Source organism: Aplidium turbinatum, chromosome 12, assembly GCF_918807975.1.
Source record: "Aplidium turbinatum chromosome 12, kaAplTurb1.1, whole genome shotgun sequence".
NCBI classification, from domain to species: Eukaryota; Metazoa; Chordata; class Ascidiacea; order Aplousobranchia; family Polyclinidae; genus Aplidium; species Aplidium turbinatum.
Window position 1 is genome coordinate 23,430,183 of NC_137483.1, and position 26,003 is coordinate 23,456,185.

The following is a 26,003-nucleotide window of genomic DNA, read 5'->3' on the forward strand; positions in this document are numbered from 1 at the left end:
TAAAATAGGTATTGCCACACTACGGTACCCATTACATCTAGCCTACTGCAAACGCTTTGTTAAGAAAAACAGCTTACTGCCTACTGGTAACTTTTCAACTGTCTTTCCAAAGAAGTATTCTTTAAATATACTCTGAGTAGCATTTGCTAACTGTCTTCTGTAACTGACTGTAGCCTACCAGCTGCACTACGAAACTTTCTGCAATTTGAAAAGAACCGCATGTTTAACGCGCTACAAACTACCGTCCTGATAGTGTCATGAGAATAAGGCAATCGCTACGAGCCTTTGTATCCCCTTCTTTAGATATCCCTGGGTTATCGAATTGATCACAATGATCAAGAGCGGCCACACTGAAATGATCTATTAACTTCCAACTAACAATGCTAGACAAAATTACAAAGAAAAAGTCGCACTAATTTTGTGGTGGCCCATACAAATTCAATGATTGCTTCCAGTCGCTTCGATCATTAAACACTTGTGCCGGACTGTATGTGTGAATCTGCGAAATGCCTAGTAATATGCACTTCAAGCCTTTCTGAATCGCCTTTTTGATCGCTATGAACCAGCTGGGTTTGGTTGTTAAAAAAAATTGAAATTTTTACTCGAAAAAAACGAAAAACCACTAAACCCGGAAACTCCAGAAACCCGGTTTTCAAACTCTAGTTCTGGTTGACCGGATAGAAGGCAAGCACTCAGGCGTGTCGTAGAAACAGCTTTATTCACGTTCCCTCAAAATACTTCCTCATAAAAACAATGACACTTTATTTCATCACAAAAAGTTTTGAACGATCGCTTTAGTTTCGTCTAATTCACTTCTAGATACGTTGAATAAACGCAAACAATCCGATCAATAAGTAGGAGATAAATGGACCTTGGTAGATTGTGCTTACAATACAAACGAGCACCAGACGGATAGGAGCAGACGAAACTAGCGGCTACGTTGAGACCAACCATGATATACGTTTATACGTAAACATATCGTTGTACTACAGATTCAGTGGCATTCGTTTAATGACGGACAAGCTTCGTACAAATTAGAATGCAATTATTTCAGGCCACAGAGTGCTTTGAACAACCAAATTCTTTACTGGGATGCTTCGTGTAAACGTTTTTGTCAATGCCACGCAAGGTAAATATGTGACCAAGCAAGATGATAGCTTTTGGATTTTTGCAGCAACGTCACTTTGTTCATGAGACCTGGATGGTGATCCAGGGAACAATGCGGACCGAACCATTTTTTAAAAGGGTGAATAGTTGAGTCCTTCGAAAGGAAACTACAAATGTAAGTTAAACTTTCATTCTGACAAACCGTTAGATGGCGCCCGGCAAAATATAGAATGGCGAGTCGGTGGATAACGAGATAAGGACTGGTGGGTAACTCGTCGAAGTAGTAACACGTCACAGAAGTCATTGATCGGTAAAACGTCTTAAAGAAACAAACAAACAGAAGGACGCACCAAAAAGCGAGAATTGTCAGTAATATCAAATCTTAAATAAACGGGTTAGTGCAAGATAAAAGCGGCAAAAGCATATTCTTCTACGTTGTAATACGCAAAAAATACATTGCTCAGTGCCACAAAAACAAAGCGCCGAAATATGATTTTGCTCAAGAACATACCACAGATCCAACGAGGTGGGACCAGACAACACACCAGGTGTCGCCGAGTTGCTCATCGACGTAACAGTGGAATAAGAACACCCGACCGCTTAAGGTCATCTCTAAACAACACATGTCAACGTCCGTGCAACGCAGGCCGTCACATCAAGACATCAATAAACCTTACAGATTAACACGTCTGTACCATCCGTGGATTCTGTATGAAACAGCTCGCTTGGCCTGTTTTTATATCCGTTAGAGGACGCCATAGGTCCGTTCAACCTTGAGGCGTGATTGTTGAGATTCGTCTACATCATAGTTCTTCCGTTCATGTATCCGCCGGCCACCATGTTGGCTTCATTGTTGGCCATCATTGCCCCCCGGGCCATTCCTGCTCCTCCCATAGTGTCCCATGACGGGGGAACGTTGTAGCCCCCTTCGTTGGCTGGCCCTGGATAACTCGGAGGATTGGATGGCATGTAGTTGGCCGGAACAGGCATACGCATGCCCGGGTTGCTGCTCGCGTAGGGATTCGAACCTGGGGTCAGTGGGCGTTGGGAAATGTTTGCAAACCTAAAACAAATCAAAAAATTATTGTATCGACTTCAAATGTTAAGAAGTTCTTGATTCAGCGACACTTGGATTAATTCAGACAACCGTAAGCAAAAACTTTACTATGCCAACCTCGTGAACAACCCTTGCATAAGTTGTAAAGCCGCTTTTACCAACAAATGTACAAGCAACAGAGCAATTAGAGTCCAAACTAACCAACAGAGAAACAGTTTGCAAGCAGCGACGACACTGGACTTCAAATGAAGAACTTAGCATTAATACCAACGCCGAACAAATAGTATACTCAATTACTCGTACTGAAGTTCAAGTATAAACGGACATGGGAGAAAATCTATGAAGTTCATTCTGAAGGGGCTTGGAAACGGTTTTCATGAAACGATCCTTTTTTAGCTTTAGTTTATAGATATTTAGAAAAGCTATCTTCAAAAAATTTCGCCGTTGCACAACTTGCAAGTGAATTTTACAGCAGAACCATAATACGAGGCTCGTGCGTTCGGTGAATATAAATATATGACAAACCTGTTCATGGGCTGTTGGAGCAGCATAGGTGGGCTCCTCATCGACATGGAGGGATTCTCATCCATCTGGTTCCCATCAGGTACACTGGCTCCTCCGGAAGGAAAGTAGGAGAGAGTCTGAGAAGGCTTTTCGCTTGGAATCATCCCCGTCAGATCAAACTCGGGTATTCCTCTTGAATTTGGGTTTGGGGGGTGATTTGTAACTGGGACAGGGGGTCCTGTGCCAACCATTCCAGGGTTACTTGCAATTGGCATCATGTTTGACTGAGATAAGAAACCACTTGAGGGGCCTGACATGTCCATAGACCCGGGTTGCATCATGTTGGGTCCAGGCATCGCTCCTGGTGACATGCACATGGTGGGATGGGACAGAGGTCGGTTAAAATCAGATGAAAATCCTCCTTCACCCACCATCGTACCCATAGGCCTTGGACCTGCCGAACGAGGTCCAGCATCATAGCCAGGGTGACTTCTCGCGACCATTCCTGGGTTAGGTAAGCCGGGCTGCATACCAGACGGGTCCATGGGAGTCGGGTGGGTGAGTGGAGGGGGTTCATGAGCCATCCCAGGGTGACCATTCATGTGACTGAGTGGGGGTGGGCTGGATGTGTCTTTGACCTGAAATTATAACCACAAATGATAAAAGGCTGTCTTCAGGCTAACTACCAGCTCCATCCTGCGATAGTTTAGATAATCACCTCGTTCCGGTAGGGAGCGTTGGGAAGTTCAAAACGGTTGACCCCGTCAATCATCTGCGATATCGCTGACTTCTCTGCGGCGTTCGACGGAAGTGCTCCGCTAGACGGCGTGCGAGCGGGCTGCTAAATTAACAAACGTAGACTAAACATGATGAAACCATCAAGTTATTTGAACAATGCCGGAAGATTACTGCTGACAATGACAATAGTTCGAAAAACTTATTTCTCAAAAAGCAAACGGGCGTTGAAACGATTGCAGTTGATGGTTTCCAAGAGAAAAAATCTATTCGAAGTTTATTCATGACCGCCCAGCAAGCTTGTAACATCAGCTTGGGTAGGTCACTGAAATTACAGATCGAAAGTTTCTTATGCGTTGTTGCTAATTACAAGCACTCTGTTATGCCGCACACAGATTTGAACTGCAGCTGACCTCATTGTTTATATAAAAAATTCTGGCGTTTAACCAGCATATAAATCAAAATCTTACCCCCATGTTTTGGTGGGGCATAGCACCCCAATCAGCGGGTGTTCTGGGATCCACAGACGCAGGACCACCTGAATGCATCCCCACTTGATCCATGGACTGCATAGAGCCTGGCTGCCCCATCGGCATGTATGGTACCTGGCTAACCATAGGGCCCCTCATGGGTGACTTAATCATGCTCGGGGAATTGACCATGGGTGATTGCGGGACCACCACCGGATGAGGAGAGGCATGAGGAAGAGCCCCAGCCATGTACTGTGGATGGTTCATTGAGGGATTGGGCGCTACATTGGGAGATGGAGCTGGGTGACGACCTAAAAATATTCCATATTAGTCGGTCACAGGGTGGCATGAGCAATTGAAGAACAAAGGATTAAGTGAAGAAGTTAAATAAAAGTGACTCATGAAATTCACTGAAAAATTTAATACAAATAACTTTAAATATGCCAACATACCGTAATTTCGACGTTGCAAAACCAAGCTACGCATTTACCTTGAGGTGGTCTACTTGTAGTCAAAGATAAGTTAAAAAATAAAGACAATACTCACCCCCTAGGAAGGGCGGCGAGCGGGGAAGGCCTGGGTTGATATTGAGATCAGGCGGTCGGGACTCTCCTCTCCTGGCCATGGCATCCCCCATCAACCCCCCCTGCACTGGAGGCTCATGGGGTATCATACCAGACATGTTACTCGTCGTCGGCTGCATGTCCTGAGAGGGAAACGATGGAATAAGAGGAGACATGCCAGGAACGGGAGAGTCTTGGTAACTTGGCATGTGCCCCGAGCCTTTACCCGAAAAGGACGTCATGGGATAGGAAGGGTTGTTCATCCGCATGGCTGGGTTGGCGTCCATTGTGGGGTCTACCACTCCTTGTGGAATGGATGGATCTGCACCAGGCATGAGGGGTGGATTGGGCATCATAGATCCAGGGTCCCCCATTGAAGGATGGCTGGATGGAGTTATTCGACCAAGTGGAACTGACCCGGGGGGATTAGCACAATGCGACCATTCGGGCGAGCCCATTCTCGGTCCCATAGCTCCTTCAACTGGATGGTTATTCATGTCAAAGCCGGTAGGAACGGGTTGGTGGCCGTACATGGTCTCGGGCCGGAACATTGGGTTGTGTGCTTCAGTTCGATACATGCTTGCTTGCTCTTTAAGTTTTTCGGAAAATGGGTACACTTCACTGGAAGGACCCATGTTGTGGGGTTGAGACAGTCTTGATACGGGGCCACGAAGCATCATCCCTGATGGCGGTATGCTTGGCCCGTACATGGGCATCCTTCCTGATGAACCCCCAGGAATAGCATAGCCGCGTGGAAAGCGATTGTGAGGAAAACCAGAGGGAAAACGAGCGCCGTCGTGGGGCAGCCTCATCTGACTTCGAAGTCCCATATGAGAATATCTTGAATTTCCAATATCTGGAACTCGACTAGGCTCTCGTATGTGTTGTCCAGGAACCATCCATCGTTGGTGGACATGGCTGGGAGGTCCTGTATGATTGTATGGAGGGGGTGGATCTAAAGGGAGACCTTCCCCAGGCAAAGCATCGGGGTTGCCGTGATGAGTCGATCGGTTCCTCTTCCTTTCCTCATTGTACGCCTGAACATAGATAAAAAAAAATCATAAAAATGAAGCTAAAATAGCTCCCACACCAGCGTGGTCAATGCATTGCAAATGATATCTCGTATTGTAAGATAATTGCAACCACGCGTTGTGTAAAGATTGTGTTTGCATATTTTCATCACTTCAATCAAGGTTCTTGCAAAACATTGAAGAGCCATCCCATCATGTTTAGCTACAACTAATAGGCCAAGGGGAGAGGTCTTGCCAGGCGGAGCATTAATTGGGGAAGCAATCGTAAATTGTAAACTGAAGCAGAAAGTGGGACATATTATACTTTCAATATGGCAGGGTTATCGCTACGAAAAAACTCAAAAGACACCAGAAATGTAAGCCACAACACATCCACATTGAAAGCATTGGACAGATGCAGGTCCCATTACCCTCTCCGTATTTAAGCATCGCTTAAATCAGGGAGTGGCACTCGTTTCTAATGCAACGCTAGGTACGCAGATATGGAGGCAGAAACATGTGCTGAGATATTTTGGCGAATCTCTATTTCACAGGCTTCAGGAAATAGTTAGCAAACAAACTTGTGATAATAACGTTATGAAAAATCGAAGAAAAATAGTGACTTTGTCAGTTGATATGCACGCCCAAGTGATAAAGCAATCTTAAATGGCATTCCACTGTGAGGAGACTACATGCTAACAAACAAAAGATGTGAAGGAGATGAGGTAAAGCAACTAAAGCATGTATTGAACTTCGCAACAGAAATAACCGCACACAAACAAAAAGCAACTTCAAACCACCAAAACAACTCCAAGCCTCACCACAAGCAAAACCAGCAGAAACTGTTTTAGCAATTTCAAACAAGCAGGTTGTACTGAAGGGGATATCTTGCTTTTAAAGATCAGCAAACAATTTGCAATCCAAGCAAAATCTCAGCATAAACTTTGTTAAAAACACAAACTCAACATGCAGTTGGAGCTGACAAACGCAAGATGTGAAGCATTCCATTCAAAGAAAAACGTCGACTCAATCTGTCCGACGTACTTTGACTAGTTTTAACCAGCCTTCCGACAATGAGCTATCCTTATTCATTTCTTGCACCTTTTTCAGGTGTTGACTCATCGCATAAGAGGTGCTCTTTCCCGCCGTGTGTGCTTGGTTCCGCCATGCTGTTGTACCGCTAGATGGAGGAGGCTGACCTGAGACAAAATCAAGCATGCTTTTAATATTCACTGCATCCTACGATAACTTTCACAAGTTGTGTGATTGCGTATCAGTCATACTGTAAGATAATCGGCTGAGCGATCGAGGTTCGACGCCCACTCCTGTTTTTTTTTTTGCTGAGACTTTTCGGTCATTTGTCCGAAATGACATGAAAAAATTCGGTCATTTTTTATTTATTTCGGTCATTTTTTCTGATGAAAATATTTCCTTTCAAGTAGCTGATACAAACCAAAATTTGCACTTCCTGACTAGCTACAGCATTAAGTTTCGCTGAGAAACATTGTTTTTTTCGGACATTTTGACTGAATTAACTATATTTTTTTCGGTCATTTTGCTAAAAAATCGGTCAATGACCGATAAATGACCGAAAAAAAAACCAGCGCCCCACCGTGAGCGCGCGACTGTGTTGTGACAAGGCATTTGATGGCATGCTTCAAGATAGAGATGAAGATTTCAATAACAAGTCTTCTCCTCGAACATAAGCTTATCCTCGATTAAATTAATTTCTTTAAAAAAATTGACAAAACTGCTTTTCAACAAAGTATCCAAGAAATACGAATCAATTGTTGGCAACTTTCATCAGCAAGAGCTTTAAGTATTTAGTCGTAGCCTTCAGCATGGCAATGCTATGGAAAGCTCTTTTCATTATTTAATCAGTGTCAAATCAATTTTGACGCCACTATATGTTCAGTACAGCCCTGTACCATTTCCAATAAGTTACTTCAAGGAGGTTGGGTAAAAGTTCCCATATGTTAAAGCGAATCTTCTTCTGCCTCAATAGGCCACTTTCAATAAGTGTGAATAATGGATATTACGTATTGCTTACAGACAGCCCGGATGACTTACCGCTGTCCGCAAGAAACCGTGCACGCAAGTTGCTGAGCTTCTCAAGAGATTGTTCTCTGTGTTTGCGCTGGGCGTCCGTGAGGTCTTTGTCTGGCTTCTCCTCAACTTTCGTCTGCAAGCACAACTCGTTGAGCAAAAGAAGTGACGCATACCAAGCCTTAGATGGGGTGGACCTGGACCAGTTGAAGCTTCATGTGGGTTCGAATCATTTTTTAGGAAATCCAAGACCAGACACCATCTCCCGATCTGGTTCAGACCAGGTTAAAAGGAATGGGATGGTTTTGGATTTAACTTATCAAACCGATCCATGAAAGAAGCAACCAGTCCTGCAGGATCTCATCCGTCTCACGGTATGCACAAGAATCTTACTTGAAAGGTTTCGAAAACAGCTTAATGGCGTAAAGCGATTCAATTTCTTGGGTTACTCTCACTATTTAAAAAAAATCCCGCCAACTCAAATTAACAGAATACATGAGCTTCGCGGCACGGTTTATAACTTAATGCAACATGCACGACAGAGAATTCAACGACTTAACTAACTACAAACATTGAAAAAAAACTATGCCACTGCATCATTCTACTCCTTACAATTATGCAATGCCACTTATAATAGTCAATACCAGAGAAACTTTGAAGCCATACCAATTACATGTTAAACATCGGGAGTCGAAAGCAAACAAAGCGAATCAACAACAACAATATTTCCTTATTCTAAAGATAACCGGGCCGGGTAGGGACGGGATCACCAGCAACGACTGTGGTGATGTCATGAGCTTGCACTATTATAATGTGTTCTGTGACTCGCCAAAATTATTTAACCTAAGAAAGTCACAAGCATGGCCACCAGTTACATGAAACTATATTGGAATGCAGATTTTGAAGATGCGATAAATTGTAGATGCACAACTGGGAAAACGACGTGAATGGAGTCACAAAATAACAAAAATGCTTCTTAAAAAGATTGTAAGGAGTAGAATGATGCAGTGGTATAGTCTTTTAATGATGTTTGTAGTAGTTAAGTCGCTGAATTCTGTGTAGTGCATGTTTTTCTTCTTGCTTATGAGGCAGCAATTCAGGCAACATATCCCAATTGTGGAAATCAGTGCAATGTCTTCATGTCAGGGTTTATGAGAGTCTTTTATGATATATGGTCTACTACTCTACTCTAAAAGATCGCTACCATTGGATTGCATGATCATAACTGATGTGTGTAGTGTAACCACGATGACGGAATCCATGAATGAAATTGAAACAGTCAACAACGCAAGTAATATAAAATCATCAGCACAATTATCCTTCAACCCAACAGAAACGTACCCCTGTCCTCCACCAATACGTAATGTCATTGTGCTAGAAACATCGGATTCAATACAGAGGTTTTTTTAATAATACCGATAGCATGCATTGAAACATAAAGGAAAAAAAAAAAGTGGTAGAGACCAGTGGCAGCAAACAAACACAGCAGAAAGAGTTCAACAAGCAACGACTTTGAATATGAACCACATCCACATACTAGTGCTCAGCAAACAACATATCATCAAGTCCAAAATAGTCAATTGTTTCGTCACAGAAAAAATCGCTGCTAAATTTAGGCGAAAATTAGTGCACATGAAAGATTAAGGGCTATGCAAAAGTAACGCTTTTCCTTGACAAGGTCAACTAATCATAATCACACATGACATCACATGCTATGGTTAAAGATACAACAGCCTGAAAAATACAAGTTATTGGGAGCCGAATCCATGAAGATACTAAAATAAGGTTGTGAAATAAATTTGAAATCTACCTGTGGATTGCCCGGTGACGACGCTTGCGTTGTGCTGTCGACTTGACTGTCTGCCTCCGACTTTATTGTGCTGAGGATATCCGCCATCTCCGTGCCTTGAGTCTTAGGTTGCGATGAGCTAGATGTGACCACAGAACCAGGATCAAGCTTCACAGTTTGATTTGAACTGCTCATTATGGCTGACACATTAGGAAGGGGGCTCTGGAGCATAGGCTTCGAGTCAGGTCGGGCACACTCTGACTTTACAGCAGTGTTCGGTGATTTCATTCCCAAGTTAATGTTTTGGCTGCTAGAAAGAGCGTTTGATTTGGATGGGAGCAATCTGGAGTTGCCTTGGAAACGGTTGTGATGGGCAACAATGGAAGCCGCCCCTTGTTCGAGCACCATTTCGGCCGCTCTGTTGGCAATCTCCGTGTTGAACACGTACAAGTACGAAATGCTCTAAAAACAAAAAAAACTAATCTTAGACAAACGTTAGAGGAAACGTATGTAAAGAATTAGAGAGTTTAACCAGGATCCAACCGGACGATTAAATATGTTATAAAGATTAAAAAAACAAAAACAGCCAGGTTCGATAACTTGAATACTGCAATTTATTGGTAAATCTTCCACCACCATGACGGCGGCTTCTTCAGTATCTTATTCAAATATAATCAACGTTTTATGTTGTCGGGAATAATATACATTTTTGGATGTATAGTGTACATCCTTTTCAAAGCTGTACTACATTTCAACTCTCAGGCCCAATTAGGAATTGTAGGAGTAGCAGAGATATTGGCTCACTTTCCTTTACATTTTGATCATTTTAATTTGAACATACGCATTTAAAAAGCTATGCTGGTATATTGAACTGTGTGTGAAGCAGAAAAACAATAAACCGGAGTGAGGTGGCCGGAGTGAGGTGGCCGGAGTGAAGTAACCGGAGTGAGGTGGCCGGAGTGAGGTGGCATCAAGCAGATCCAAACAGGTGGGGAAGTTACCAACGTTGCAGAGTAGAGACAACTTGGCAGTGTGATCACACAATGCAGTTACCACGACACCAGCAGCAAGTTACAAATATCTTTATAATAAGAAGCACACAATACGATTGTAAGGCAACAGACTAGCTCGTTCAGCCGACGATTCTTTCCGTTTCCCATCAGCATAAAAATAAAATTATCAGCTCGGATGCGATTCCTCTAGAAAAGAGCAAAGTCGTTGTGTTCGCCATCAACAGCAGATAGTGGCAAACCGGGCAAACCTTGAATAACAACGAAAAAATTCCACCACGCTTGACTGCATAGAAAAGCATTCAAGCGTGAATCAGCCTCGCTATTTGTTTTGCTTGGTAAATACTTCACGACAAAACCGAAAAATGAAGACAAGCAAAGTTATAACAATAAATCCCATCATGTCCTTGCTACCATCGTATCACGTGACGACAATAAACTTTACGTCTTCCTGCCGGCATCAATACAAGCGAACTACATGGCTGGTACATGAGTTTGCATCAAAACCTACTGACATACGATTCCACAGAGCGCAAGAAAGGTATCTTTGCAAAGCCTTGTAGAATTTTATTAAACGTCAGCTCACACAAAATGAGAAAAGAAACGCGTTAAATAAAACACAAGCCTGACAACAACATTTTGTTGACTGAGAAATGCAACGAGGCATTCGAAAAAACGGTAGACCGCAAACTCTCTTCATAAATTGGTGCGTCATTGTCCATGACCAGAGAGGTTCGCCCATCGCCATGCTCATATGGCACCAGCAAACACCACCCACAAAATGTGGGTCGTGACGCACTTAGTCAGATGCTGTGTGAGAAAAGTGGCTGTGGGGCCTGCTACTATTCGGCGAGTCCTATTCGGCGAGTCCGATTCGGCTAGTCCGATTCGGCGAGTTCCCTATTCGGCGAGAGCCTTTTTCGGCGAGTTTTTGAAATTTTTGATAGGAAATTATCGGGTACCGGTAGCCTAAATATAATTGCCGTTTTTACATCGTTTTAACATCGCTAAACGTTGAAATCGTGCAGAAAGGAATAAAAATAAAATGTTTGAACTATTAAATTAAAATTTGTTATGTCAGTTCAATTGAGTTGTTTTTATTTCTGACCATCGTATGAAAAACAATACACGTCAACATAGCAAAGGTAGAAGCGACAAAACGCGAACGTTAAAACGTGCTTGTGACCAAAGTAAGTTATTGACTTGAATAAAAATTGGCACGGTTGCAACACCTTCAGAAAAATTTAAGATATGAAGGAAAAATAAAAAAAATAGAATGTTACAAAAAAATCCAAGCTGTAGGCCACACATTTGTTAATCCAAACTAATCATTTTAACTATTCAAAAGTACTAACTTATAGATATAAACATGATTTTTTTTTGTAACATTTTCTTTTTTTTGTTCTCCCCCTGACATCTTAAATTTTCTGAAGGTGTTGCAACCGTGCCAAATTTCTTTCAACTCAATAACTACTTCGGTCACAAGCACGTTTTAACGTTCGCGTTTTGTCGCTTCTATCTTAAAAACAACTGAACTGACATGACGAATTTTAATTTAATAGTTCAAACATTTTATTTTTATTCCTTTCTGCACGTTTAGCGACGTTAAAACGATGTGAAAACAGTTAGGCTATGGTACCAGATAATTCCCTTTCAAAAATAAAATTTCAAAAACTCGCCGAATAGGGAACTCGCCGAATCGGACTAGCCGAATCGGATTAGCCGAATCGGACTCGCCGAAACAGGCCATTTCGGTGATACTGGGGACTAACAAGTTGCAATGCTCACTCGGTGACGTGTATGTAAAAAAAAACTACGTTGTGTTCTTTTATGCTTTAACAAAGATACAGATAATTCAAGTTTGGTGAAAAATTGGTCTTGTTTAAGCTTCCGCGCGCAATGAACATCATGAGTGTTTACTATTTATAAACCATAAGGGAAGAATTTCGTTAACAAGGACAGAAATAGCTTCCTTTCCCAATACATTGCATAAAATAAATTGCAAGTCCAAAATTTTGTTTGGGTCGCAAGGAGAACCCTGAGTCAGAGCATGCAGAAGATGAAGCCGGTATCCGGGGTGTTGGCCTGAGGTGAGAAAACAAAATAAACAATTTTTTTCAAAACAAACCTGCGGCTCGTTGAAGACGTTCGGGCGACAATTAGCTCGAGGATCGACTTTCTTTGCTGAAAACACAAATTAATAATAATGAAAACAAAGTGGGATGTATACAAAGATGCCTTGCGTGCAAGTGGCGTACGCGTACAATCCGTACATCCAGTACCGTAGTGGACCTGTAACCGACTGAGGCTGGAAAAAGCTGACAGGGTGAGCTTCAGCGTACGACATGGAGATGGATGTATATATAGTAAGATGGTGTTGTTGGTCCAAAAACAAAAGTACCCAGATAACCACATCACGGCATACACTTTCAGTCACGAGATGATGATTACGTGGCCAGATAGGTTCCACGAAGGAGTCATTCCTACGTATCCAGTAAGCTGGCCGAAAACGCTTGGTCTGTGCGAGAAGAAACATGGAAACTTTTTAATTTGAAATGCAAATAATTTTAAATGTTTTCAGAAAATATACTTGAAGTGCATACCACATCACGATACGTTCATCTTTCGCCGGCCTAACACGCGCATTGTGATGGGAAGAGGAGGGATACATTAACATGAGATGATACTAAATTTGCAGTAATTATTTTAATACGTACGGAGAACTGTTATAAAAAGAGCAGTTGAGCTAAAATAACACTTATTCGTACAATCATCGATAGACACACGCAATGGGGGCAATGCTGGCCAACAACCACACAGGTACTCTCACCAGGACAAACCAAAGATGAGTTAAGTGACAAAATCTTTGAATTTTAAGGAAACATCTTATCTATGAGCTCGCACTATCTTTGATCGAGGGGCTTATCTGTTGTGCAACAAATGCTAAAAATATTCCGTAAATATAAAACTCTTACTTTCTTCTTTGGACTTGCTTTTGCGACGCTTCGACTTGGGTCCAGAATCTGCGCAAGAAATCACAGGATGAGCACATTAGCAATTTTAAGAAAATTGTGCACAGCAGGGAGGTGAATGTTGGATTGGACCGAAGTCTTTAAGTTTTGCTCCACACCCACCAGCCACCAATCCATAACATGACGTAGTTTCTTAATGTTTCTAAAATCTCGAACATCCTGTTTGTTTTTTTCAGTGAAAACTTTATACCAAAACAGCAGGAAAGACGATAACCCAAATAGTGCTCTTGCTAGCCAGCATGTTGCTAGCTTAGCTCGTACTGGTTTAAAGCATGCTATACAATAGGAACTTGCGGTTGGACATAATCAAAGCATTTCTTCTAATACAAGAATACGAAATCATACAACACAGCCTAGAAAAGAAAGCCAATTGAATTCGCTCAGTATTTTATTGAATGTCACACAATGCACATGGATCCAGCTTCACCACAACAGTAAGTGACAACCACACAGAAGAACACCATGACAAATCAAGTTCACATGGAGTGTTGCTGCGTCATTGAACTTTCAGATGAAATACTGTACATTAAGTATGGAAGCAGCCACTTAAACAAATGCTAAGAATAATTTAGGAATCTGCCAATCACCGAAATAAAAAAACTTTGAGGAAATGTCCTGTGAGCCTAAACGGAGGGTTACTAACAAGATTTCTAAAAAAAAAGAAAAAGTTTTTTACCTCCTTTCTTGTCTGGATCTTTCGAGTCCAGTGATTGCCCTCTTTCCCTTTTCCCTCCTTTTTTTATGACGTTTGCAGTGGAACCATCAGTGCTCATGGATCGCTTGTCGTGAAGAGAGGGAGACGGTGGAGGAAGCATTCTTGAGTCAGACATAAAATCAGCTTGACTGGTAGGAGTACGATCCCCTTGACCAAAATGAGGAGGTCCCATGTTCTTCATTGTTGAGCTGAGGTTTGGGATGGAATTGACGGTGCTCTGTAAACCCGACATAGGATTGATTGATCGTTGAGAGAAGTTTCCAATGGTTTGAGATCTAGAACTTTTGCTCATGTCTCCCATTCCGATGGGATTGCTAGGAGACATGACATCTCCAACACTGCTTGGTCGTTGCCATGGCACTCCACTACCATGCATCAGTGACGGAGATGGGAGATTGGGTGGAATGTTATTATTGCTGTGCATTTGACGATGGGCAGGAGACATCCTGGAAGGATCAAACGTCATCCCAGGTCTAGGACCCATTGGCATGTCTACAAAGTTAGTTGTGCGGTCTAAAGGCATTCCAGGATCGTAATGCATTTGGTGAGCAGGATTCGCTACGCCATGATGCATTGAAGGTCTTGGATAGCTGCCACTTCCACTCGGTGAGGGAAAGCGATGTCTTGGAGACATGCCTGGTAGAGGATTTGACGGTGATGTGTCCATCATGAGATTGGCTGGTCGGTTAGCAAGCGTGGGAGCACGAGGAAGATAAGGATTGTTCTTATTGGACTTGGATGAAAAAGAGGTAGTTGATGAAGAGGAATACTGCGTGGAGTCCACGGGTCGAGCCATATTCTTGAGCCTGTGAATTAAACATAAAATAATTAAAAAGCAACCAAGAGTATACTCAAGCTTATCAATTCAAAGTGCTGGCATCAGGGAATGGAATGTAATGATTTGAATAAAATACAACAAATGTTGAAGAAATAAATAAATTGAATAAAATACGATTGAAAGGTTAATTTGGACCATGTACCATTGTACCCATGAGACAGCCGCACTCGAAATAAAATACCTTTAAAAAGCGAGACTCCTAAGAATATGTTTTTCCTAATGTTGAGCTAAGTTTGTTTCATTTCCAGGTATTCTGAAAAGATTTCAGGCGCTTAAAATTACCCAAGAACTGGGTCCAAACGTAACCCTTAGACCGGTCTATCAATGCCACTGTCATTAGTGGCTATAAGCATTGTTTTAATTCAAAGGGTTTGACTTGAAAGGTCATTTCAATGTGAATTCGCGATACAGTCGTTTAACTCAAATTATACATTTGGCAACATATTGACGATCGAGGGATATAGATAGAAAGCGATTAGCGTCATATTCCGATTACAGTTTGTTGCGGCTTTGGTCTTGATGACAAAATAAACCTGTTTCAAAAAGTATGTTGTTGAAAGAATCAGAGGCTTCAGCGCTTCTTTACCGAAAGCGGATACATAATACATATATGCCTCATTTGCATCCAAAAGGAGCCGATCAAGACCGACTTCAATTTAAAATTAAAGACGGTCTTGACCCGATCCATGTTGTCAGACTCATCTTTTTGTGCTTCTAATCTGAGGAAACTTCGGCAATTTGACGAAACAAATCGAATTGTGCCAAAATAATAATAACATTGTTTCTTAAACAATGAGATTTCAATTTCGCTTTAAGGTTATAAGCGCTTGCTTTTACTTGTGGTGGCCTATGCTTGCTCGGTCATAGATGGATAACACAAAGCTAGCTAAACGCAAAAAATGTTCAGCGCTGACTTAGAATATGCAAAACATGAATGACAAGTTAATTATTTACATGATTTAACAATTTCCCACCAGAATTTAAAAATTTCCTCACTAGTGGAAACGTTTCCAGCGCTTAAGAACCGCGCTTTGGCAAATAGTAAAATAAACAGATAAAAAATCACCTATTTGTGTCCGTGACTCCAAGTATTTCTTGAAGATGTGACTTGGTCGAAACTGCTGAAACATCGGTAGGAGAGTAGGATACAGCGGTGCCTGATGATTGGCCGGGGGAGGCCGTGCAAGTGCCTGGGAACGCCTCGCCCGTATATGATGCCGATGTTATTGCCGTTGTCTGGTGAGGTAAAAACAAATTAAAACATCACAACTTGGCATGAAAACTACCAAGTTGGGCACCAGCAAGGAAAGATCAATTTTTAAACTGTTAACGCTTCGGTAGAGAGTTTGTCTTGTTGTACCCACAACCACACAAAGCCGAGAAACGTGATTTAACATATTTACGTTTATCTTTAATACTCACAGAAAAAAACAAAACATCAAAACAAAATTTAAAACACTTTTTAAAATTGTGTTTCATAATATTTGCTCTGTTCTGATTTATGACATACTTTAACCCAAGCTTGATTTCAGGTTGGGTTTCATTAAAATATAACCAATGGCGCGAAAAGTGTTCTTTCCTTCGTACAAAAAATCTACTCGCATTAATTCAACGGGTTGTATGAGGACAAAACGTAAACCACAAAACTATCACTAGGCCTCAGTTCTTGCCATGCTGAACACACACAAATCGGAGTAGCGTGGCTATTATGTCATGTTTAAGACCACAGTACAACGCAATACTTCTTAATCTTTTTTTCTGGTTAATTCCTTCATTGCATGAAACTTATTCTTCACCCATTTCAAACTTTACTTTTTGGCAATAATGAACGCCAACGATCACTTCTACTTTGTGCAGTGTTCACACAACAGTCAAACCATTACTGGTTCTATTTAAGTCTGTAACCAAAGGTAGATCATGATTGGCAGCAGAGGCTACTATGCCTACCGTGCAACAAATCTAGGTAGGGAAATCTTCACTGCCAACGAATTCAAAATGTTTATTGCTAACATTTCAGAAACATAAATCCCATAAAAGAGCTACAACTTATCTTCAGGACAAAAAACTAAAAAATGTACGCCGCAAGGAACAAAGATCATGTTAAGATGTTTACCCAAAAAAGATCTTAGGCTAAAAGTATTAGAGTGTAAATTTTGTTTCGGAAGCCAACCAAATTCGGTTGCTTCCCTACCAGCACATCCGCTGATTTTTACAGTGATTCAATGTCTGCAGATATTTTGATATTGATTCAATGATTTGTCGGTTGTGATTGCTGAGCATGAGATGAAGCGATTTCGATTCCAAACAATTTTAAAATGAGTAATAACACACAATGTTGACATAAGTTCATGAAAACCACAACACTAATTGTTCCGAAAGGCGCTCACGATGGCCGACGCGATTGCACGACAAACAGGGCGATGAATATGAAACAATGCTGAAGGCGACAATTGTGCATCACGAGAAAAGCTTTTGATGTTTTTCTACTTATTTTTTTCGTGATTGTGGATGTACTCACAAATCAAACTAAAAATGTTTAACTTTGGTGGAATGGTGTGGCGCAACCCAAGTTTAGGGGTCTCTGATAGTAGCCTAGTTGTGTGACCACCAAGTTTGGGAACTCCTGGTATGACACAAGTATAAGAATGTAAAGATAAAACTAAACCTATAACATTTGCGTTTAGAGTGACTCACCATGGAAGAAGTGGTGGATTTAGATGTGGAGTGTACATCAGTCAATGGTGAACATGCGAATGTTGTTATAGCACTTGCTGATGATGAGGTAGATGTTGCCACAGTAACAACTGAAGCAGACAGCAAGTGTTGGACTTCTTTGGAGTTAGAAACAATTTTTAAGTCATTTTTGGGTTTTCCAGCTTGGTCAAGCGTTTGTGATAGGAGATTTGCTTTGGCATCTAGTGCCGGTGTCATACCAGCTTTGTGACTCATTTCAGATAGAGAAATGTCGGGGAGCTCAGACTCTGCGGAAACAGAGTTAAGAGTTCTTTGAATATCTTCAGCTGAAAGCTTAAGTGCATGGGAGCCAATGTCCTCTGGTCCACTTCCACTGTCAGGGAATTCAAAATTGCTGACCTGCTCCAAACTTAGTCTTATTTTTTCACTTTGAATTGAGTCTATGTCACCAAATGGAGTAAGCAAGGAGTTGCTTATATTCAAGTCATTATTTGAACTTGTTTCATTATTGCACTCATGCGAGACCACCATGTTAGAAGGGGTGGTTTCGTTTGTCAGAGAAGTGTTTGTTGTTGAAACTGCGCCATTTTCTTCTGTCATAACACTACAAGGACTCAAATCTGACACACTGTTGCTAGAAGATGTTCGACTGATGTGGTGGTTCCCCGTGACGTTAGCAATTGATGCGGAAGGTGCTGCAGGCACGCTCTCACCAGTGAGGGAATTTTTACCTTTAGCTTTGACAACCGTTGATGAGAGCGCATTCTTACTTCCTGGAGTAGAGTAAGACTTCAACATGTCGGTCTCATTTCGTCCTCTCGCATCAGCAGCCACATAGTCGACCAAAGGGCTATTACGGATCGAGTTCTTTTCAGTAAACTTTGTCGAATTCAAACCAGTCCGTGGGCTGCTGCTTCTCGCTTGGTTCAAAGCAATAGAATCATGAAACCTCCTAGCATTGCTTGGGTTAATGTTGTGCTGGCCTGAAAGACTTCGAACTAAAGTGGCATTGTGTGTCTTGTCATTGTGCAAAGGCTTCTCCAATCTAACTCCCGCTATTTCTCTTGGTGAGGAAACGCCGCTTCCTTTAGCATCTCCGGGGCTGGTGGCATTGGTGTAATTGTTGAGCACCCTGGAACAATACAAACCACAGTAGACGTGCATCCTTTATCATTTCGAAACACAAATGCTTATTCGGGCAATACAGGTTTCAATAAACTGTATTGCCATCGGCCCAAGCATCAAAGGTGAAGTATGATTACTTACAAGTTTTCAATATGTGCCTTGCAATACTACTTTCTGACAGAATATGTTTTGTTTTTTTGAGATAATGGCAGAAAAAAAGCTTTATGCTTATTGAATGGATACTGTTGGCCAATGCTTTACAGTTGAACAAAGAAAACTAAACGCTTATACAACATTAGAAAATTAGCCTACATAACTGTAGCAAATAATATGCAAAGAAATTTTTTAACATTTAGAAGTATTTTTAATTGTTATACGCTCCAATTCAAAAGTGAATAATCTTGTCTATACATTGTCCGCACAACAACAACTGGAGCAGCATTCACTTATTGTACAATTACAGGGCAATTTTGACACATTTTATCCTGTGTTTAAAGAACTGTAACTTGTGTTATAGATTAAATCCATCAATCTAGCCAACTGGCACACCTCGAATCCGACTTGTTAGGTCTGATGGTTATTTTGATGCTGTCTCGTTTCGTGTAGGTTGTAGTCCCACTAGCCGGACGGGCACTAGCAACAGCGTTGGCAGCCAACGGGCTTACACAAACAGCAGGAGATGGAGAGTTTTCGTTTGAACGAAACGGGCTGTTCGTCTGACCTAGAACGAAAATCAAGAAATCTATTTGAACTAAATATTTTTTAACTTACCGTATCTAAATAAAATGTTACTAAATAACTAAACTAAATGTTATTTAACAAATCAATTAAGTAAAAGCAAACAACTCAGCTCGTCGCTTATTATGGCAGGCTCAGTATTCAAAATGCACTTTGCACTAGAAGTACAGTATGCCTTGCAAATTCAGCATGCACATGACAATACTAAGGTGAGTTGGTAGTTATAAAGCTGAAATTTGAGTGTTTTGAAACACTTTAAAAAACACAATTTAACAAAAAAAACACAAAACATAAGTAATTTGTTTTTATTTAAAACCATGCTGAAAAGTGCACCAAAAATCATCACATTTCAGTTTTCAACACACAAAAGTCAGTTCAATATAGGCTATATCAGGACTCAGAAAACAAAAGAATCACAAATGCTGTTATATGGCACATGCTCTGGCTAAATATTGCGTTTGACAAGTGTCACCATATAGATTTCCAAAAATGGATGAATTTTTAGCAGAAATAAAAAAAGTTCCAAACTTTAGGAAAGATTAGTTCTTCCACAAACTTGTTGCTCTCTCCAAAGCATCTGATGGAGACCACAAAGATCTATTTGTCCTTTCCACATATTTTAATAGTGTATTATAAAATATATAATTATAAAATCAAAATATGGCAAAGTTGGTGAGTGAAGAAATCAGTGTAAGAAAACTAGGTAGAATCAACTCAACAACCGGAAAAGCATGAAAAAGAAGCTGTAACAACTGAAGAACCAGCAGATCTCACTGATTCAAGATGAAAAACATGAAAAATAAAGGAACATGAAAAATAAAGAATCTTTCTACAAAAAACTTACCAACTACACAATTACTAGATCCATTTTTGGCCAGCACTAAATCGTCTGTTTTAGAATCATTGCTGAATGGAGAATAAGGTGACAAGTTCTTCCCATTGTTCCCAGCACTTTGTGAAGGGCTTGCATGGGCGTTACAGTTCGCAGTACTTGGAGAATCACTAAAGCTGTGGGAAGACTTGAGTTTAGCAGCAGGCGGCCCGTTTTCTGACAACCCAATTGTCGATGCAGCTGAATGGTTTACTTGCATGACCTAACCTTGTTTCTACAAAGTAAAAAACATTAAAATATAATATCACGGATATAATTTACATTAAAAAAACTTAGAGAACTGTTGAACAATGATGATTAATAATTAAGTTATATGATACTTTCTTACCAGTTCAACATGCCAGTAATTTGAAATAAGGATATGTTCAACTGAAACAATCTGCACTTTTCATAATCATAGCTTTCTAAATGATGGTTCACTGATGGCATAAGAACATAATTACCATACCAATGCATTGCAAATGATATAGTTATTGAATCTTTGGTTTCGAATTTTCATCCTCAGACTGGAAAAGCCTCTGATACGTAAAACTGCCAGGAAGAACCTACTTGTAGAGGTTTTAAACCATTGACACAGGTCCACTCTATGAGATTGGCAGAGTAAAGTTCCCGATTGCTGAAAGATTGTCTGTAAATTGTTTCATCCACTAGGTGCCACTGAATGGAGAGTAGTCTTAGAATGCATTGCTCAAGCGCACACCTCAACAGCTGAACCAGCACTGCTTGATCTTGCAGTTTCCTCTTTATAGGCTACACAAAGTTAGTGTCTAACCAACTGAGCTATTGGAGTGGGCAAGACAGAGACTGAATAAATAAGACTGCATGATATTTATTAAAGTACAGTTCTGGTAATGACCAACTGAGCTATTGGAGTGGGCAAGACAGAGACTGAATAAATAAGACTGCATGATATTATTAAAGTACAGTTCTGGTAATGACCAAAAAACCAACCTGTCGTTATTGTTACATAATTATATATGGTACCGATGTACTTACATTCATGTAGAAGCGAATATATTCGAGTATTTTGGAATTCTTCTTTTCATCTTTATCATATACAACATTTACAATAAATCTTAATCTTCGTCAATCTGCCATTATTATCAACTAGAAACACATTAAAAAAATGTTGCATTATCATTAAATACAACACATTTTCACTCAACCAGTCTGTTTAAGTAATAAACGCATTTGTAAAAAGTATTTATTTAATTATAAAGATGATACATTTTAGTTTTTCTTATCCAGGCTGTCTTATTGTAAATATCTTTCAAAAGGTACCCCAACCTATCCAGCATGCTAATTAATAATTTAAACAGTTACCAAGTCTCGTTTCTATTTAAACTTTCGAAACTAATACACAAAGCACAGTGTTAAAATCTTGGCTTAAAGTTGCTTACGGACGACTTCGCACTGTCACTACAGTGAGATAGCCATGATCTGTGCGTAATCAACAACTACACTAATTAACAGTTGGTTGTCTACAATGCGTGCTACAGTAAACTAGTTACTGACGATTGCGATCAGCAAAGACAAGAGAGGTCGTCGAATCGAGCAAAGTAGCCAGATTGGTGTCCGATTCACTGGCAGAACAATAAGCTGCGAAGCAAGAAAGCGAACGGTGCGTGTTGAAAAATTAATAAAATAAATCAATTGACAGAGAAAAAGGAAAGCGAGCACACACACACGCACAAGCTTGCAGTCAGTCAAGCGTGCGAGAAAATTCATGGTAAAAAAATTCTCCAACGCAAACTGCTTGAACAAGAGTCAAATCCCAAGCATCAATCATATAATGCCGTACGTCAACGTATACCAATGCTAAACCAACGTATGTAGTTCTACATTTCAACTGGATTTAAAATTAAGCAATTTTAACGCAAATACATGGCTGTGGTGTTGAGAATTGTATAAATCCAAAAGCACCATTGAAGTGCAGGTCCCGTTTCTGTTTATTACTACAGACATCGATAAAACGAGTTCCCGGTCACCTGGTCACAGAGACAATTGTAACAAAACGATATCTCAAGATCACCGCTTGCTTCTTCTTCTTCGTTTGACCGCTTGCTTGATTACCGTCTTTTCCACAGCGAACAGAGCACCAACAATGATTTGTTGTAAATCCCAGACAGCAAAATCTGATTTTCATGTAAAAAAAAAATTGCGGTCGGCAGCATTACACAGAGCCCACAAGCGTGATGGAGCAAAAAATGTATACAAAACCGCTTTGCATCAACAATCTTTTGCATTCGACGTCTACAAACGTTCAATCAAACATAAAAAAACGGTTGATTTGCTGTCGAGGTCAGTGCGTCAAGTTGTACCGTACAGTGTATTGTATAAAAAAAATTACTACACTCAAATACGCTTAGTAGAAGCCAACAAGCACAAATACTCTCCTCGAGCAAGTACGTGTAGTTACATGGATTTGAGGATCCACTGCAAAGTAGACAAAGACGAACGGAGAAATTAGATTAATCCTATCTGGGGGGAGTGATAGAACAACCTCTGGTTCCGCTGAACCATTTTTTAAACACTGCCTAGTGAGAGTGTTGTACCAACAACCGATCGGTTGGAACAGGCTGGTCCAATCCCTGGCACGCGGCCCGCATGCGCCCGCGTGAAGCTTTTGTGCGGCCCGCGAACACTTTGTGCATGCCGGAATTATTAGTGCTAAATCCAAGGTTTAAAAATACACCTAGCCTACGTTTTATAAATACATTACATTCGCCACAACCCTAAATAACTCGCGCATAATCGGGTCAATAGATAATTATGAGGGAACAATGTCGGTTTGTGACGACACAAACGTGCGTTGATATTTTGCTTTTGTTGCTAGCACTTTCTCCGTTATGAAGCGATTAAAAAGCGACACACGGAACAGAATGGCTGATGAAAACCTGGATGCGTGCTTACGTCTGTCGACCACTGAATTTAAACCAGAGATCGACACTATATGCAAAAGCAAAAAACAATAAATTGTTTTGGTTTGCTAATTTGTTGACGTGTTATGTATAGTATCTTTTTTACTAGCTGAAAATCACTTTTTGAGTCGCAAGCAGAGATTAAAAAGTGAGTTAAGCGTGCAGCAAAACACTAGGTCGATCAGAACAGCAAACTCAGTCCTTTCATTGCAACTGTATTTTGTCAGCGACAAGATTTGTTAATGTTCATAGCCTAGCTGCGAACAGTAAGAATATAGCTAAAACAGATCGAAATCTATAGAAAAGAAGTTCAAAATCGCAATCTAGTTAAGTTTTTGTTTAACAACGTTTCTACTTTCAGCAACGCGTTATCATTTCTCACTATGCGGCCCGTGAAGTTTTTCTCAGACCCTAATGTGGCCCTTCATGTTCGCAGTCTTGGACCACCCTGGGTTGGAACATTGATTATGAAGAACTAGAGCAGACTTCACAATGTAGAATTTAACGACCTGTTATTGAACTAGCTTTCGGAACACAATTCCCGAGTCATGTGCTATGACGAATGGTGTTGAAGTCAGTGAGTGGTTCTTTAAAATGGCTCTTTGGTTTGGCTTGAGGCTGCTGGCTGTTGAGTTTTCGTGTTGTTAGTCGTTTATTGCTATGAAATTTTGTTGAATCGGTTGGTTAATACATTAGGTGACGTAGTTCTTCCCTTTCGGCACGGTTGTAGGTTTTTGGATTCTGTCTACTTATGAAAATAGCCTCTTTGAAGCCATCTGGAGGCTGGTGTGTAGGCTACACTGGTATGGTTAGCGAAACACAATGCTCGCTGTTCTATAGTGCAGTGCTGACGCCAGGAAGATCGCTCCTTCTCAACTGTGCATATCCTTGGCGACAGTTAGTTGGTTGTTTTTTTTTTCTACAAATGTAAGGATTTAATTGACTGACAAAAGTAGCGGTTGAGAACCATGTGGCATGTATTAGTGGTGCGATACTGATGATCCCAGCCTCATGGGCGAAACACGTGTCTATCGTTGTCAATTCTTGCTACACTCGACTGCCGAGAAACAACTCTGAACTAATTATGCTTCACCAAATAAGAAACCTGACAATATGTGTAACAATAGTTCAACATTTTTGTTTCAGTTTGCTGTCTAGGAAAATCATGATGGAGCAGTGCCATCAACACAATGGTAGATGCCACATGGATCAAAAACAAGGATTCAACTACCGTTAGTTGCACTTAAACAATTTACTTAAACAAAACACTTGTAAATTTTGCGGCATCTAATGGATTTAATAATTGACAAAACAACTCGCTCCCAGTGCAAAGTCTCTTCAAGTGTACAATCTGGCAGCACTGATACCACAACTAAGAAATCAGACCTTATACTTGCAAAAGTCCTACAGAGTATCCTTTCAATGGGCTAATAAACTGTCATATGTCGTGGAGCTTTTAGGGAAAAGGTTACTGCTGTGCATTTGAAAAAACGTCAACAAGCTTGGCTCTACAGAAGGGGATTCCCTGGTTTTACATGTCATATCTTTGTTGATGAAGCGACAAACAAATCGAATGGTTTCGAATCGCACAGTTTACAACGCTTGCATTTTAGCGATGGCGTTAGACACGCATTCGACCAGAAACGCTAATGACGACGGATCTACCAGGGACAAACAAATTAAGATGATATGTGATAAAACTATTTATGATTGTTACAATAAAACAAAATACATCGACGGACATTTGCTGTGTGGTTATCATCCAGTCCAGTGACGATTGTAGTAGTTCATCGATGAGACGACGGAATTGAAGAAGCATACACACCTATGCATCGCAACCACCGCAGGCTCCGATGGAAGCATAAAAACTATTTTCGGAAACAATTAGTCACCAGTTCGCGATCATTCAACAATAATGTGTTTTTAAACAAACTGCAAATAACACAAGCTTTTTACTGCATTTTTGTGCCGGCAGGCCTGTGATATAACCACTGACATCCCGGAACTTGTTTCTAGCTTTATAACTTAATTGAACTTGAGTTAATTAAGTCATGATTTCATGCACAAATATAAAAGTGGACTTCTACCTGATTGTTTCGGTGCTTATTTTAATATTTTAAATAATATCCATCATCATCATCATACTCGCCACAAGATAAAATCTCAATATTTCTTACCCAGAACTAACAATAATTCCGGGCAAAAAATGCTACAGTACTTGGGACCCCTGGCATGGGTAAGGTCCCTTCAGAAATTATATGTCTCCTTTTTCATTTAAAGGCAATATCTTACATATCTGGTTGATTGTTACTCTTGTTAAATGCAACTCTATTGTGTATTTTCTTGCCGTGCGGTTGGCTTTTAGGATCTGATTTGAGTTTTGCTTGATTTTTGTGTATTATGCTTTTGTTATGTCTGTTACGATACAGACCCGGAAATTATACTGTGAGACACAAGAGAAAATAAAGAAACGTTGAATGAGGTCACAAACATAATGTGGTGGTTAGTACATGCAAGCTAACTATTAGAAAATTGTACATAAACATATCGTAACAGACATAACAAAAGCATAATACACAAAAAATCAAGCAAAACACAAATCAGATCCTAAAGGGTCAGCTACTATTCGGTGAGTCCGATTCGGTGAGTCTGATTCGGTGAGTTCCTAACCTCTAACCCTACCTCCAAACCCCTAACCCTAAAACGGCAATGATAATTAGGCTACGGTACCCGATAATTTAAAACAAAAATTGAAAA

At 40.6% G+C, this 26,003-nt stretch overlaps 1 protein-coding gene across 3 annotated transcripts; it reads right to left on the reverse strand.

The window, feature by feature from the left end:
• Positions 1 to 699: 699 nt before the first annotated feature.
• On the reverse strand, positions 700 to 21,433 carry LOC145780911 (uncharacterized). Of its 3 annotated transcripts, none has more exons than XM_082592572.1 (16): positions 21,322 to 21,433; positions 20,278 to 20,539; positions 19,245 to 19,416; positions 17,571 to 18,702; positions 15,943 to 16,112; positions 14,000 to 14,844; positions 13,267 to 13,314; positions 12,420 to 12,475; positions 9,303 to 9,743; positions 7,517 to 7,628; positions 6,548 to 6,645; positions 4,420 to 5,473; positions 3,874 to 4,184; positions 3,387 to 3,509; positions 2,690 to 3,306; positions 700 to 2,170 (listed from the first exon to the last, which is right to left on the reverse strand). In XM_082592572.1, the coding sequence occupies exons 2-16, from the start codon at positions 20,522 to 20,524 to the stop codon at positions 1,906 to 1,908; spliced, it is 5,691 nt and encodes a 1,896-aa protein (XP_082448698.1). In that variant the 5' UTR covers positions 20,525 to 20,539; positions 21,322 to 21,433; the 3' UTR covers positions 700 to 1,905. The 3 variants fall into 3 exon arrangements, with proteins under 3 accessions (XP_082448698.1, XP_082448697.1, XP_082448696.1); XM_082592571.1 differs by having other exon boundaries at positions 3,387 to 3,506; positions 6,491 to 6,645; XM_082592570.1 differs by having other exon boundaries at positions 6,491 to 6,645.
• Between the last annotated feature and the right edge of the window lie 4,570 nt (positions 21,434 to 26,003).